The sequence below is a fragment of the Dermacentor andersoni genome, chromosome 1 (genome assembly GCF_023375885.2).
Source record: "Dermacentor andersoni chromosome 1, qqDerAnde1_hic_scaffold, whole genome shotgun sequence".
Classification (NCBI taxonomy): Eukaryota; Metazoa; Arthropoda; class Arachnida; order Ixodida; family Ixodidae; genus Dermacentor; species Dermacentor andersoni.
The window spans coordinates 81,644,823-81,661,054 of NC_092814.1; the positions used below are offsets into that span (position 1 = coordinate 81,644,823).

General features: G+C 43.5%; 1 protein-coding gene across 1 annotated transcript in view; it reads left to right on the forward strand.

Moving 5' to 3' along the window:
- Vps35 (Vacuolar protein sorting 35) overlaps positions 1–16,232 on the forward strand; it is a 71,512-nt gene that overhangs the window by 44,170 nt on the left and 11,110 nt on the right. Inside the window, exons 10-15 of the mRNA XM_050194112.3 lie at positions 877–1,084; positions 8,649–8,804; positions 8,907–9,029; positions 13,352–13,531; positions 13,682–13,921; positions 14,322–14,465. Coding sequence (XP_050050069.1) covers positions 877–1,084; positions 8,649–8,804; positions 8,907–9,029; positions 13,352–13,531; positions 13,682–13,921; positions 14,322–14,465 — 1,051 coding nt within the window. The remainder of the gene's footprint in view (positions 1–876; positions 1,085–8,648; positions 8,805–8,906; positions 9,030–13,351; positions 13,532–13,681; positions 13,922–14,321; positions 14,466–16,232) is intronic.

The following is a 16,232-nucleotide window of genomic DNA, read 5'->3' on the forward strand; positions in this document are numbered from 1 at the left end:
GAGTGAGAATACCTCATGAGCGACGGTGATAAACAAGCTAAGAGTAGCGCCAATCAAGATAGCAATCAACGTCTGCCGCCCCTGCAAGAGAGTGCCAACAAAGAGAAAAATCATGTTTCGCGCGCCTTCATTGCGATCGCGCGGCGAACCGAAAGCGCGAAAGCGTGTTGCAGCTGAGAACGAGAATACCTCGCGAACGGCGATAATCAACAAGATAAGAGCAGCGCCAATCAAGATAGGAATCAACTTCCGCAACCCCTGCAAGAGAGTGCCTACAAAGACAAAGATCACGCTTCGCGGGCCTCCGTTGCGATCACGCGGTAAAACCGAAACCACAAAAGGGGTGTTGCCGCAGTCTGTGTGACGCGCTGAAGCTATAAATCAGTTCTGTTTAAATCTGCAAGAAGGTAGCACAAATTTCAAATGCTTCTTGTAAGTCCTAAGAGGTGGCAGCACCTCCCAGTAAGCACGTATCATCATTATGGCGCGAAATTTCAATCGGAGGGTTGAAACAGTACCTGTACGGCAAAGACCTTGCGGGACAGAAAACCGCCGCCGTACATATACGGCAAAAACTTTGAAAGGGTTAATAACACCCATTTTCTATAGCTTCTGTTCTTATTGAAATTGTTCATATGTAATGGATTTTCAGCAGGTTTGCAAAAATATTTGGCAGGTTACAATGGGTTTTCAATAATGTTCTAGTGAAATCTTTACAAGAATAATGGCAACACTGATGCTGATAATTGCTAAAAAGTGTTTGCTGATTTCATTGTAGAGAATGTTGTTTACATAAAAAACATTGATGAATATAAGAATTTTCTATGGCGTGTTGCACTGACCTTCTTTCAATCTCATTCCTGTTTCCTCCTCTAGAGTGGAGCTCTCGAAACCTGTTGGAAAGGAGTTGGTGCGACTGCTGAAGATACCTGTGCAGTCATACAATGATTTGCTGACAATTCTGCAGCTCAGCCACTTTGGAAGTCTTCTGCAGCTTTGTGACTACCGTGGCCGAAAAGTGATGGCCTGCTTTCTTGTAAACAGTGCCCTTGAGAATGACACTCTGATTCCAACACCAGAACAGGTATTAGTGCATGTTTTCTGGCTTGAAGTATTGTTGGTTTAAGGCTACTAACAGTATAATTAATAGAAAAAGCTCCATATTCTATCATGAAATTTCAAGCACCTGGAAAGCCCAGGCACAAACATTTATGAGCATGGAATAAGCCACATTGCAATCCGCTGATAGCAATACCGTATATAACAATGCTGTTTGTAGCGATGAGTCAGCATTGTCAGCTATTGGGTAGGCTGTATGTGAGAAACTGCATTGCAGGTGTTTCAAGGAACACTAAGTGACGTTAAGCTCAGCGTTGTAGTAGAGACTAGGGGCGGCTTTTGCAAAATTAAACCAGCCATTATGCAAAGCAAACCCATTTGCTTGAAGGCTTGTGATTAGCACCAGTTCTGAAAAATGTCCTCAGAAGATGTAGCAAAATGCAGTGCTGTTCCACTCAATGTTTTCTGCACTGCATAATAAAGCCAAGGGAACTGCTAGTGTTCATGGGAACTGTATGTTAGTACAGTGACCTGCATTTTTGTTCCTGCAAACATCTGATAAATATTTTGTGCTTACCATTCACCTTTTTTGTCTGGGTCAATTGATAATGCACTTGGCGTCATTGCTCACCTGGTTCATCTAATTCACGTACGCACACTATCATATGGGCACTTTTATAGTGAAGCTTTCTTTAGATACACTACTGGGTTGGTTGTCGGCAGGTCTCGAGCAGAGCATACCCTGCACAACACACTCACATGGAAATCTCGCCTGACGTCTCTCGAACACAGTGCACAGAACTCTAGGTCAAACACAATAGACACCAGCGTCAATTCAATAGACTCCCACATCAATCACAACAAGGAACATGCTCACATGGAAGTGTTTACAGGCAGCCTTATCGTATAAATCTGAGTGGTGATGAGACGAGACCACCAGAGATGCCTGGCAGACCTCCGAAGAAGCGAAGCAGGGGAAAGCTGAAAGAGAATGTCAGTGCTGTGCAGCAAACAGGGTAAAACATCAGCGTCGGCCAGCAATGTCCGCACGAATGCCTCGAAAGCTTTGCATTCTCATGGTTCTGACAAAGGCGTCTAACCTGTGCAAATTTTACATTGATGAACCTAGTGACTGCAGAGACATAGACTAATTTTGTTCCCTATCGGCAAATAAGGAGAATAGCATAGACAGTGATACTAGCAGCAGGGCACTGCTGGCTCAGCATATTTCAGAGTACCGCTCTTAAGTGCTTGTTCCTGTGGCGAGCATCAGCATTGTCCCTCATAACTGAATGAACGAACAGAGCGAAGAATGAAAGCGAACGCGGAGCGGCAGCAGAAGATGAAAGATAGCAATAGCAAAGAGAGCGCGAGGAGGAGGGTGCCGCGGAACCATAAAGCGCAAAGTGGAGGAGGAGGGTATTGCAAAAGCGTGAGAAGAAAAGCGCAGTACAGTGAAACCTCGTTAAACCATAGTTGGCTGTAGCTTGGGAAAAGTATGCACTAAACGGTACTGCTTAACCGAAATAGCACGAGATCGCCCACTTACCTGTCAAAAACGGAACTCGGAGAGAGTGCGATGAAAGGGCAAAAACATGCAGCATTCACTTCGTGCAGCAAAAGTGTTATTTTCATTTGATGCCGTGGCGGCCTAGCAGTGATGACAGCGGCCCCTTACTTACTGAAGCTGTGAACGAGCTTTTCAGCCAGCCTTCTCTTCTCGGCAAACACTCGCATGGCAGATTCCTTGTTGGCATTACATATTCTCCGTGCATGCCCGCGGTAGCGCTGCAGAAGTTGCGGGGCGCCTTTTTCATTGTGGGGTGCTGTTCCCGTCGCGACGATTGCATTCATGAGGCTGACGTAACGCACAGCTTCTGCCACTGTCGGGTCTGAATCGCCCATGTTGTCGCTTTCCGTGTCGTCCTCATCACTGTCGTTAGACGACACTTCGGCAACAACAGTGGCAACGGCGAAAAGTTGAACCTTGTAGCTGACATCTCTTCGTGGTCATAGCAGCGCTGCCGAGCAACTTCTTCGCATTCCAAATGCCACACACCGTAGTCAACGGTATATCCCTGTCGCATGCCAGCACCGACTTCTTCGTGTCACATTAAATAGCACAAACGATGTCCAATTTTTCTTCTATGCTGAGCACCTGGCCTTTTTTTTTAATCCGAGCTTCAGCATGATGCGAGTCCTAGCTTGCACAACGCCACAATGCTCTCTGGCAAGGTGGCACAGCGCTGAAATGATGTTGATGTGGCTTAATGCACAAATGCATAGGGCGCTTCGAGGCCGTTCTAATCTCTGAGGCTTGTTGTTCTGTCGAGCCGCCTGATGGGGACGACGCACCGCCATGATTGCGCGACGAAGAGTATCGGAAACACTACGTGTTAACATATACATATGCAATAAGCTGGTACGGTTTATGCGGATACAAAACACATGATGTTCAATGGCTGCTGAGTCGGGGATTTGACTTTACTACTTTTAAAACAAAACTACTGTTTAAGCGGGTACAGTTTAACGAGGTTTTACTGTACCGAACAAGATGGGCTTTACGGCAACGATGTCTACGAGATGGCGGCAGAGTAGCGTGCATTGTCTGTATCGAAACAAAGTGCTGCATGAGCGGAGGTTTGTCTGCGGTGGCTGCTGTAAATCGCACCCAGGTGTCACCCAAAAGCCACTGGCTTGTTATCTCTCAATAAGCGATGCAGTCGCGCCATATTTCACTCCATTTGAAAGTCTGCAAGAGACAGATTTTCCATGCAAGCCAACATATCGCAAGATGAAAACACGTACACAGCTGTGCTCAAATTTCACATTAGGGAGTATCGTAATCGTTTGTGAATTTTTTTTTCATCCTTTTACTTTGACGTCACCAAAATGGTTTCTCTTGATTGAAATGTAGCAGCTCAGCTAAAGTACCGTTGGACCAACTTGGACTATATTTGGTTTTTGGAGGCCAAAATTATTTATAAGCTGGTGTTTGGGTTTCACTGATATGGCAGATTTTTTACCAGCAGATATTTTTCTACATTTATCAGTTCAAAGCGAAAACCGAAATTCTGGAGGTTTGCCTACATTAGACTACTGTACTGTATGCACCATTGTTATTCTTACCACTACTACTATTATGCATATTCATTCTTGATCACTACTGCAGTCAAATTTTGATAAAACAAAGTTGTATTTGCAATGAAAAGCTTTGTTAAATTGCGAATTTCTTTACGTTGAGGTTTTTAAGTTCCGGCTGTTAAAATAATTTCATAGGTTTCCAGAACATTCCTGGTGGATAGTCTCCTGTCAGTAAGCATTAAAAATGAATTATTGCAAGAAGATCGAGCCATAAAATAAAAGAATATAAATGTAAGGCGCGATTATGAGCACTATCATGTGCGGTGCAGATTGTGCTCGCAGCAATGCATGCACTCAACCGTACGGACAGCCATGCGCAGCCACAGCCTAGCTAAAGAAGTGAGATCTCTCAACACTACTTATGTTGGTTCCCTGCTCATCTTGGGATGATTGAGGGAGCCCCTCCAAATCTCAATGAGTCCGCTCATGAGGCAGCGCAAGATCTTACTCTCCGCTCTGCCCCGCGCCACACCGTGGCGGTACTCCCCGAGAACAGAGACTCCCCTTCCACATACAGTGAGATCATGAAGTATTACTTTCTTAATCGCAGGGTTTACGGTTTGCCGCATCCTAAACAGGGCTCAGGCACTTGCATTATGCTTACTACAGACTGGTACTTATCCTTGCCCACGGAGGCTGAACATGTTTTATCCTGAGACGTATACAGAGCCTTATTGCCAGGATTGTGGTGCTTTAGCCGCGTTCGAACACATGCTCTGGTCTTGCGAAAGAATTGAAGACTCGGCGATCACGGACACGTCCAGGTGGGAGGCTGCACTTCGCAGCCCGGACCTGGATGAACACTTCTGGGCTGTCCAGCAGGCTTATGACGTGGCCGTGAGGCTTGGCCTTCCGGTCCCGACGTGGGAACGGCCCGCTTAGGGGTTAATTATCACTACTTGCAGGACCAAATAAAGTTTTCCATCCATCCATCATAAGTTCGTGCCCCCCCCCCCCCCCCCCCTTTCTCCTTACATTCACTGTTTACAATGTTCACATGCAATGTTTACTTGCAATGTTTACAAGTTTATACTGTTGATAAAACTACTATCCTTTCTTCATATAGCTGTCTACTAACTTGCTATCGCAATTGATGCTTCATCTTTTGGGCAAAACTGCGACTTATTTTTGCTAGATTTACTAGCCATAGAGGCTCCATGTACATGTTTGAAATGGCTGAAACTTTCATTAAATTGAAACCATGTCACAATATTACTTTGTTAAAACAATAATAAAAAAAAAAGAAACAAGAATGCATACACTGTTTTTAATAGAGTTAGGATCGGGAAATGCAAATACCATATTTTCCGGTGTATAAGTCGTGGTTTTCTCTAAATTTTTTTCCTTGGTGCGTCTCATAGAACGGTGTGACTTGTATATGTTTTTCTTTTCTGGAAAAAAGTGCCGTCAAAATCGGGTTAGATGCTATGGCCACGCGAAGCGTGCTGGGTTGACTTCCTCTGGCAGTTGCTACAGATTGTTTGCGTGCTATGGAGTTACGGGGTTCTTCTTGTGGTCGAGTTGCTGAGTGCTGTGCGAGAAGGATGGAGCTGCAATGCAAGCGGTGGCAGGCCGACCCCGAGTCAATCGACTCCAAAGTCGTCGCATCTGCAGATTGCTTTCAAGATACGGCGCGCACCTCTGCGCAAACTATACTGTACAATCTGCCTTTTTCATGCGCCCTGCCCTAGCAGATTAGTCGCGAAACGTTTTGGAAGGGACGCACGCGTGGCCGCACGGCCAGTTATTGGGGGAAAGTACTCCGAAAAAAAAAAAAAAAAAACGCACGGACGCTCACTGCAGCGAACACTTGTGCTGTGTACCGCGTTGAAACTCTGCTGGTAGCTCGACGTCGGTGTGGTGCCAAAAACGTGCGTAGCGTAAGACTGCAACTCCACTTTAAAACAGAAAAGGGCCAGGGCTTCGTCCGGACTGCACCGTGAACCACGTAGTTGCCACCCTGCATTGACGGCTGTCAAATTTATCAATAAATCCCTGTGTTACACTTGGGTGACACTTCAAAGACACGTTGCTGACGCAGTCTTCTTGCAGAGTCAACCCACTCTTGCTGGTGCATGTGGTGGCAGCGCATACCTGAGTTCACATACTCATTTAAGGCGTGGTAACGCTGGGTCGATACGAGACCGACAAGATGCTGACGCCGACGATTGGACGACTATTCAGCACTGTGTCACTGAGACCATTTGATCATAATAGGCCGACAGCGACGCAACAGACGGGTGCGAGTTGTCATACAGCTCGACGGGCTTTCTTGTCGATGGCACCGACAAAATCAGCGTGCTGACCACGATAGCTTGACCGAACCCTACGCGATCAGCCTTCGAACCGACAATGCTATAGCTGCAGCTCATTCACTTGTATATAAATTATTCGCGCTCAAAATGTGTCGACATGCCTTCGAAGTTGAAATGCATAAGCTTCAGTCATCTCAAGCCGTGCACGTGAAGTTTGAGCCAATGTTGATCCTGTTCAGCGAAGTTTGTGTTAGGCGTCACCCCGTCGAGACCGTGCATCCGCTACCGATGGACCTGAACTTAAAAATAAGCAGTCAGGACGAAGGAAACCGCTCTTATATAGTTCAGTTGTGGGATTTGACAACTACTCTTCACTTTGCCCGGCACGTACACGGTAAGCGGCAAGCGGCGACACAGCGCTGTGCCAACATATTGTACTTTGGTCACCGTTTCCGACGCTGCCGGTTGCATCCGCGTAGATGGTGGGTCTGTGTGTGTTGTTGTGCTGACACATTTCTTTATTCCAGAGAAGCGCTTTTTACCTCTGCGTCAAACGGGAAAGAAGAGACAGTGAATTCGGTACAGCAGCGTAAGCTCGCTCAGTTACCAACGGTGTAAGCGATGGCATGCACGTTTTTGCGAGATAACTACACAGCCTATAAATGAGGGCTTATGCCGAGCAGTGTTCTCTAATAATACATTATAGTACGCGCGAACTGTAAGTATGATGAAGTTAAACAAAAGCAAGAATCAGTAGTAACAGCCCGTAATATATGTGTGTCTGGATCACAGTTGCAGTTGTTTAAGTGGCTCGGCTGCTGATATTGACTCGTCTCAGGGTGGAACAATACAGCTCACATGCGCAAATATGTATGTTTTGTTATGTTTTGAGAATCAGCGATGCGCTGTTTCTACAATATCCGAAGTTAACAGCGACCTGAAGCTGTAGATGTAGATGTAAACAAATGCACTGCTTTGGCAAATCCGATGTGGAAGGCTGCGCTTGAAGGCTTCTTGAATATGCGAAATGTTTAGTGAATGTGTAAAAGGAATACAGAAAGCGATGTGCAAGTGCAGACATCAGCAACAACGAACTCCAAGGCAGCCGCGTCGGCAGACGGAACTCTGCGTGCCTTTATCGGCCGCGCTGTTACCACAACAGCATACTCGGGCCTGTTCACCCAGTATAGTCGATAGGTGAATGACATGCTGCCCCAGAGAAACCATTAATAATTAATCGCGATCCATGAAACGCACAACCGACACACACTCAACATGGGCGCAGGTACACAAATCAACCGGCGAAATCTCCGCCACCCTTCCAAAACGTATCCAGTAACGTGCGTCAGAGGGCAGCACAGGAACATAAAAAATGCGGATTGCGCAGTTTGCGCAGAGGTGCAAACTGCGCAATTGCTACCAGAGTACAAGCCACTCCCCTTCCCTGCTATGTTGCCTTCCTGCCTTCCTGCTTTCGGCTCACCGTCGCACGCTTTCACTCGCACATGCAGCATACGGTGTGCGGGGACGATGTTATCGCCCTTGTACTTCATACGGAACATCGTGGTGATCACAACAGCAGAAATGTGCCTAGAGTGTCCATATCATTGCTTGCCCGTGACCCGCATTCACGAAGTGAAACATCACATTATCTTTTTTAAATTGCTTCCCGAATGGACAAGTGCATCTTATACACAGGTGCAACTTACATACGTTTTTCTTATGAAAAAACTGCTGTTTTGAGGGGACTGCGACTTATAGACCGGAAAATATGGTAGTTTGTTACATTGCAGGTTTCATTAAATTGAGTCTTGATTTTATGTGTCATCATTAGAACTTACCGAGCTTGGTAAACCTTTTTTAATTATTTATAATGATTATATCTCATTTGACTGCAATCAAAATCGGGTACCAGTTGATGTAGTCAGTACACGACTTCTTTCTTGTTGCATAATTTGCACTGTTACAGATGTTGACCACAAAGCAAGTAGCTCACCCTCTTACACAAAAGCTATCAATTTTGCCACACATGAAATAATTTCTCCCCCTCCATAATGTTCTACTGAGAAACTGTGCCAAGTGATGACCAAGGTAGCTTATGAGCCACATTAAAAGTAATTCAGACTTCTGACCTGATGTGCCAAACACAAACCCTTCAAGCCTACCAAATGGTTTGCTTGCTGTTCCCAGGCAGATCAAGTGCTCAATTTGATAAGCCCACTGGTTCAGGACCAGCCAGACCAGCCAGACGAAGAGGAAGACCCAGAGGACTTCTTGGAAGAGCAGGTGCTTGTAGGGCGATTTGCAAACCTCATGGTGGCTGACTCGCCTGACCAACAGTATCTGGTTTGTATCAATGCCACTCAGCTGGAAAAAAAAAAAAAAAAGAAATTGCACATTGCTCTTGTGATTCGAAACATTTTTCAACATGTATTGTTTAATTTACAGATCGTGATGACTGCCAGGAAGCACTTTGGCAGTGGAGGCAACAAGCGCATTCGCTACACATTGCCTCCACTTGTCTTCCAGTCGTATCAGCTGGCTTTCAAGTACCGTTCCTTGAGTGACAAGGTATAAGATTACCAGGATTGGTAGGGCAGTTTATTTGCCTGCCCTCTGAGTGTTGTAAACATTTTGGTCACTGTGTTACAATTAGTCTGTAGGGTTGATCTAGTGCCACACAAGCTATTAAGTTATGAAAGGGAAAATCATCATGCACTTGACTGTAGCACGAAGCTACAAACCTTTCTTTCAAAGCTCTCTTTCACAAGCCTTTCATCATCTTGTGGCCTTCCACAGAGCTGAATTGCCATATTTAACCTTCCATGCTTCAAATTGTTCGTTAATTCGCCTTTGCTCTGCGATCTGCTAGCCTCCTGGTTAGCTCATTTCGTAGTGATTGCTCCGGAAAGGCTTTGGTCCCAGGTTTGATCCTCATACCAGGAGAAATTTCTTAACTGTGAAGCTTTCCTTCTGAGAAAACCGTATTGGGGTTCTTTCATAGCTTCATGCTACAGTCGGATAGATCACAATTTTTCCTTTCACGAACCTTCCGTCACTTTGCGGGCTTCCGCACTTCCGAACTTCCAAACTGATTTGCCGTATTGCCATATGTAAGCTCTTAGAACATATAATTCATAAACATATAACTGGTTTTCTAGACGAACATAACGTTTTCACAAACATGCAGCATGGTTTTAGAAGTGGCCTTTCGACGACTACTAAACTAGTTGAAATCGTACATGACTTTGCTAACACTGTAAACAAAGGGAAACAAACAGACGCAATATTCATGGATTTCAGCAAGGCATTTGATAGGGTCTCATGTTAAATTGCTTCATAAGCTCGGAGCTGTGCTTAAAATGATAAAATATTAGCATGGATTAAAGCCTACGTTACAAACCGCCATCAGTTTGTTACTGTAAATAAAACAACCTCTGATATAGCTGCTGTCAATTCTGGTGTCCCACAGGGATCCGTTCTTGGCCTCCTTTTCTTTTTGTTATATATAAACGATATTGTCACTAACCTCTCTGTTAAAATCAGGCTTTACGCTGACGACTGCGTTCTGTACGATGAAATAACGGAAGAAGACCAACTTAGGTTAAACAGGGACTTTAATAAGGTAGTTGAGTGGTGTAGACAATGGCAAATGTGCATTAATTTCGAAAAGACAGTATATATGCGGATAACTTTAAAAAAAGAAGCCACTGGTATATCGCTATGGCACAGAAAATGCTTTTTTGTCAGAGGTAGCGCAATGCAAGTACCTTGGCTTGTACATAACAAAGGATCTTTCCTGGTCAAAGCACCTTGACAAAGTAATAGCAAATTGTCGCCGCAAGTTGTTTTTTCTAAGACGCGTATTAAAATCCTCCACACCAACAGTACGTCTATTGGCATACAAAACACTAGTCCGCCCCGTTTTAGAATATGCTATAGTTATATGGGACCCGTTCACTAAAAGCGATATTGCAAAACTAGAAAGCTTACAGAAAAAAGCAGTTCGATTCATCTACAATACATATGGGCGTAGTTCTATTACTAACCTTTTATCTCGGAGCGGCTTGCCTTCTATAAGTGACAGAAATCGTGCATGTCGTCTAAAATTCTTTTTCCAACTAATAAATGGTCACTACAACATCGACACGTCTCACATTATCACCTATGCAACAGGCTACGCTACCAGACAGCGACACTCACTAGCTGTAACTCCCATTTACAACACGTGTCAACTGCTTCAAGTATTCCTTTTTTCCGAGAACTATAGTAGATTGGAATAAGCTGGCCGATAAAACTGTAACACAGGACTCATTATCACTTTTCGAGACATATCTTTAACTTATCTTTTTTTTTTGCACTTGCTGAGATTGTTAGTGATAGCACTGTTTGACTGTATGATTGGGAAAGATCGCTGAAGTAACGTTGAAGCGCTTGTTTTTGTGCCTGTGTTTTTTGTGCCTGTTTTTTGCATCTGCTTTTTTGCGCTTGTGTGAAAAATGTTTTTAGTGCAGTTCCCCATCTTTTTGTATATATTTTGTTTTGTGAACTTACTCGTGTACCACGCTGCTAAGATCTTCTTTAAGATCGCAGTATTTATAAGTAAATAAATAAATAAATATTCATTGTAGCGGGGGTCAGCATTTAAAGGGACACTAAAGGCAAATATTAAGTCAGGCTAAAGTGATAGATTAGTGTTTGAGAATATCAAAGGCGTCAATATTATTGCGAACAGAGCTTTTGTAATAAAGAAATTGAGGTAAATGCAAGACATGATTAGGGACTTCCCTGGCAGATTCAACTACTAGCTTGATGACGAAGGTAATCCTCATTATACCATATTTACTTGAATCTAATGCATATTTTTTTCGTTAAAATGGGTCGCGTGCGCGTTAGAATCGAGTACGACCCTAAATCCGCGTTACCATATCGCCATCGGCATTTAAAAATGGCCGCCTCGTACACGTTTTGAGCCTAGCTGCCGTAGCTTTCTCCATGTGCTGTAGTATGTGTGCTTAGGCAATGCTTCCTTTGGCTTAGGTTAGTGCGCGGACCCTCTTCCCGTTTTCTGCGTTTGCTCTAACAGCATGGAAGTGCCGACTGCAAAGACATACTGAGTTCATCACGATGCCGCAATTGAAAAGAAAGCGATCACGTGCGCGAAGACAGGCTGAAATCGGGCCGCATCACGGGCGTTCGGAGTTCTCAAAACTTGCGTGCAGGACTGGCGCAAAGAGGAGAGGCGTTCTACACTGACGGCCGCCATGTACGGTGCAGCCGCGTGGCCCCTATCTTGAAAGCCATCTACGGCGGAGACAAGAGTCTGCGCATCTAGGCGTACCGCACTGTTCTCATCGCCTAGTTCGCGTCGAAGAGAGAGGCCCTACAAAGGTCAATTCCCTCGCTCCTGCTGCTGCACTTCCTCACTCCAGCGTTTAAAGAGTTTCCACGGTCATTGAGTGAGACGTGTTCATGCTTGCGTGCACGTGACAGCATGCTTGTTAATTTAGTTAGTAAGCAAATGTTTAAATATCCATACGGCCGATAAAACTACTATCCTTACTTTTCGTATAGCTGTCTACTAATTTGCTAGCATAATCAATGCTTCGCCTTTCGTGTGAAACTCCAACTTTTTTTGTTTATTGCAACTTCAGTGCATTGGGAGTAAATATTTGTTTTTTCCAAATGAGAGAAAGTTGTAATTCTGTGAAAGAATGAGCTGCGCAGTACTCTAAAGAACTTTTCTTTCATTAAGTCACGGCAAACAGGTGCACGTTACAATCCAGGGCGTTTCTTTTTCCCCCTTTTTTTGGTCACTAAAAACTGGTGCACATTACAATCGAGGGCCCAGTAGAATAGAGTAAATACGGTAATTCTTTCACCAGTATTCGAACACTCTTGTAATAAAAAAAATCAATGTATTGCAATAGAAGACGAAAGAAAATGCCATTTTTTCAGTTCTATTTGATTTTTAGAAAGAACTCGTCGATGTTGCCCGTGACAATGACACGGGCAGTCGAAAGGTTTCGTTTTTTCTACACTGTGCTGGCTGCACTTTCGCATTTCACTAGTTTCGTTATCGCGTAGTTCTGTGCTAGTTTTGCCAGCTTAGGAAACTCACACAAACTGCAACTAGGGGAGAATGCCTCATCCATGTGATGTTACAGTATTCCAGAACGGTCGTTGCGACTTGACCAAGAGCAGCTGCAGCAGTGAATCCAACGCTCTGTCTTGTCTCGGTTCCTCCATGGCCGCGTGTTTGCATTTTGCACAGAAAACCATAGCCGTTTTACTCACTGACGGCTGTTAAGGGTGGTGATGGCATATGTAACATCACCGTTCCCCACTCAGGGGCGGGTGATTTGAATTGTGCTTAAGCATTGCGCTTCAGAGGCAATTTTCTCGTAAACCGAGTATTTTCTTGGCATGGAACAAGCACTGTGAGGTTTCTGTAATGGTATTTTAACAGTTTACGTCGACTTAGTATTTTTCTTTAGTGTCCCTTTAACAACAACATGGTGCAATGTATCAATTTTGATGGGACACCTGTACTAGCAGTTATTGCTATCTAGAGGTGGTCACATGTACATGGGGATGTGTTTAGTGTGAAAGAAAGCACTTTTCTGCACTGCACTGTTATGTAAGGATCCACATGTCATTGTTTGTCCGCATGACAATTGTCATTATGAAAAATTTAATGAACACAGGCTTTCGCAACATGCAGTATTTTCTGACATACGAGGCTCGTTGCATGTCTCTTGTAAAGAGTGTGACCTATACATGCAATAAAATATGTTATAGCTGCACTAATCTTGTTCCGATGGTTTCAGTGCTGAAATTAGTACACTGCTTCTCACAAAAAACTAGCTGACAACCTTATCCATCTGATGCAGGATGACAAGTGGGAGAAGAAATGCAACAAGATTTTTCAGTTTTGCCACCAAACTATCAGTGCACTTATCAAAGCTGAACTCGCCGAGCTACCTCTACGCCTGTTTCTTCAAGGGGCACTAGTTGCTGGTCAAATCAAGTTTGAAAATTATGAGACTGTGGCCTACGAATTTATCTCACAGGTACTTTCATTGCACTTTCATACGCTTGCTACTCTTTCATTTGTTCTTGAGACTTGAGAGCTGTAGACCATGAGCTGAAATTAGGGTGAAACTGTATTTTTCTGTGTTACCAACACATAGCATATGAAATTGCTTTTTTTTTTCTTTTAGGCTTTTTCTCTGTATGAGGATGAGATTTCAGACAGCAAAGCCCAGTTATCAGCAATAACCTTGATTATGGGCACAGTAGAACAGACAAGTTGCTTCTCTGAAGAAAACCATGAGCCGCTGCGTACACAGTGTGCACTGGCAGCGTCCAAGCTTCTCAAAAAGCCTGACCAGTGCCGTGGTGTAGGTCTTTGTTCACACTTATTCTGGTCGGGCAAGACCCAGGAGTCTGGAGGTGAAGAGGTTTGTGGCCTTTTTATGTGCTAAGTATATTTCAGCATCATTGGACATATCACTTCAAGAATTCCTTCCTTAGATTATGTGGCTGATATGAGGAGCATTAGATTATGGTGCATTCCATTGAGACTGCACTGTCGAGCTTGTCTCTGCCTTTACTTTCTTACCTTCATAATGTATTTGCAACTTTATTTAGAACGAAGTTTAATTTAAACTAAACTTTTGCAGTTATTATTGTAGTAGGTTTACTTAGGCACTGGAAGCTGTCTGCAATCATTTAGTTAACTCTAATCTATCATTGTACAAGTTTTGTTGTTCATAGTTTTGTAGCCTGCTTAGAACAGATGATTGTAATGTTTCCTATCTGACTTTGCACAATTTTGGTTGTGTCTCTGCTTTCTTGCAGCTGCATGATAGCAAACGAGTTGTTGAATGCCTTAAAAAAGGAATTCGTATTGCCACACAATGTATGGACCCTTCAGTCAAAGTGCAGCTTTTTGTAGAGCTGCTGAATTATTATATTTACTTCTTTGAAAAAGGCAATGAACAGGTGAGTCCCGATTGTTTTTATTTTCATGTAATGAGTTAGTTTTATTTCTCCTTTTTTTTTTTTTAGTTGTTGAAAGGAGGTGATGTTTGTGTACCTTATAGTCTGTGGTATGCATCAGACATTCTGGACATGGAATAATAAACTAAAGCATTAATAGCGCTTGCTGGTACATTTGAATGTATGACAACGGCACATTGCTGCGTTCTGCCAGTAACTGCCAGTTGCTACCGATTCATAAACAAAATGGTTGTATGTGAAATGAATCCTTTTTGTTTGGGGATGGTGATAGTGTCATTTTGGTCCATGACTGTGTTACACAAAGACAAAGGAACTCAGTTTTGAGAGATGAGAAGTGTGGGCTCTTGTTTAGTGATAGTTGTGGTAATAAGTTGCTTTGATGCCAAGGTGATGGTATAGCATGGTGCTGAGTTGGCATGAAAATGCTCTACTTCAGACTGAATTATTTTCATGGGCTTGCCAGGAAACCTGCTTTTTGTCACTAGGCTATTTTTGTCACATGGTATATTTGACCTTTTTGGCCCTGGTATTCTACAAAAAGAACACAAAGAGAAATTATTCTAAATCGTGACACAAATGGTCAGCAAACTCAAGAAAGAATTTGAGCCATTCTCCATGCACCTCCGCCAGCATAGGTGACAGTTTCTTTGTCCTTGTCTTCCTCAGAAAACCCTAGCAATAAAAACAAAATGGCGCAAGGCAAGAAAGACGACTGTAGCAGTATCCATGTCCTTTGATATTTTGCTCAATACCTACTGTCTCGATAGCGATTATACTTTTATTTGTTGTTTCTGATATGCTTCGGGGTGTATATATATCAGGAAGTTTTGCCTCTCATTTGCGCATAGCCCACAGCACGCCGTGATCTACGTGTCATAAATATAGGACACCAAGGCTCAGTGGTTGTCAAGGGCCCCGCATGTATTGAATGTAGAGTGAGGGTGCTGTTGCCTGTGACAGCTTCCCATTTCTTGTTTTATTATTCCAGAGGCGATAAGTCATCCTGAGCTGCTGTACTCAGTGGTAAGGGGACTCCTATAGGGAAAAGTCTTTTTATCAAGGACCCAAATATATTTGCTACATTATAGCATGTGTGCGATGACGATGAAAAGAAACATATACAGTTTGCTTTTACAGGCTTGGGGAACAGTAATTAGTAGATGAAGAATTAGCCGTGTATGATGAAACTACATCTGACAAAGCTTTGACTTATTAAAGCTAGGGGAGGGGATGGGCAAACTTATAGCTTGGACACAAAACAGCTTTCCCACTCTCATGTTGCAAACTCAAGTTTTTACAAATCAGCTGACTTGAATTGGACATACTTTGGCCAACTAAAGGGATATAATTGGTCACCAGCATTTCATTCAAGTATATTCTCACACTTGTGTGTTTTAGCATGCACCAGCACTCGCCAGCCAGCATTTTCACACTTGCTTGTGGCCCTCATTTAACTGTTATAAGTATGGGCAACTCATATGGTAGTGCTCACCTGTGGCATCAAGCTATACTCCATTTCATACATAGCAGGCAACACTGCAAAGGCGAGGGGGACTTCTCTGGCTGGTGTCTTCCCTCTTGCATATGTAGCAATTTAATCTAATGGCTAAAAGAATTTATAACTTCACTGGTAATGTTGTGGTGATACAGAAACTTGTATATAGTAAAGTTGTAATACGAAGGCTGCAAAAGGATCTGCACTCATATAAAAAAAAAATCAAAGGCCATTATGGGCTATTTGGAAAAAGA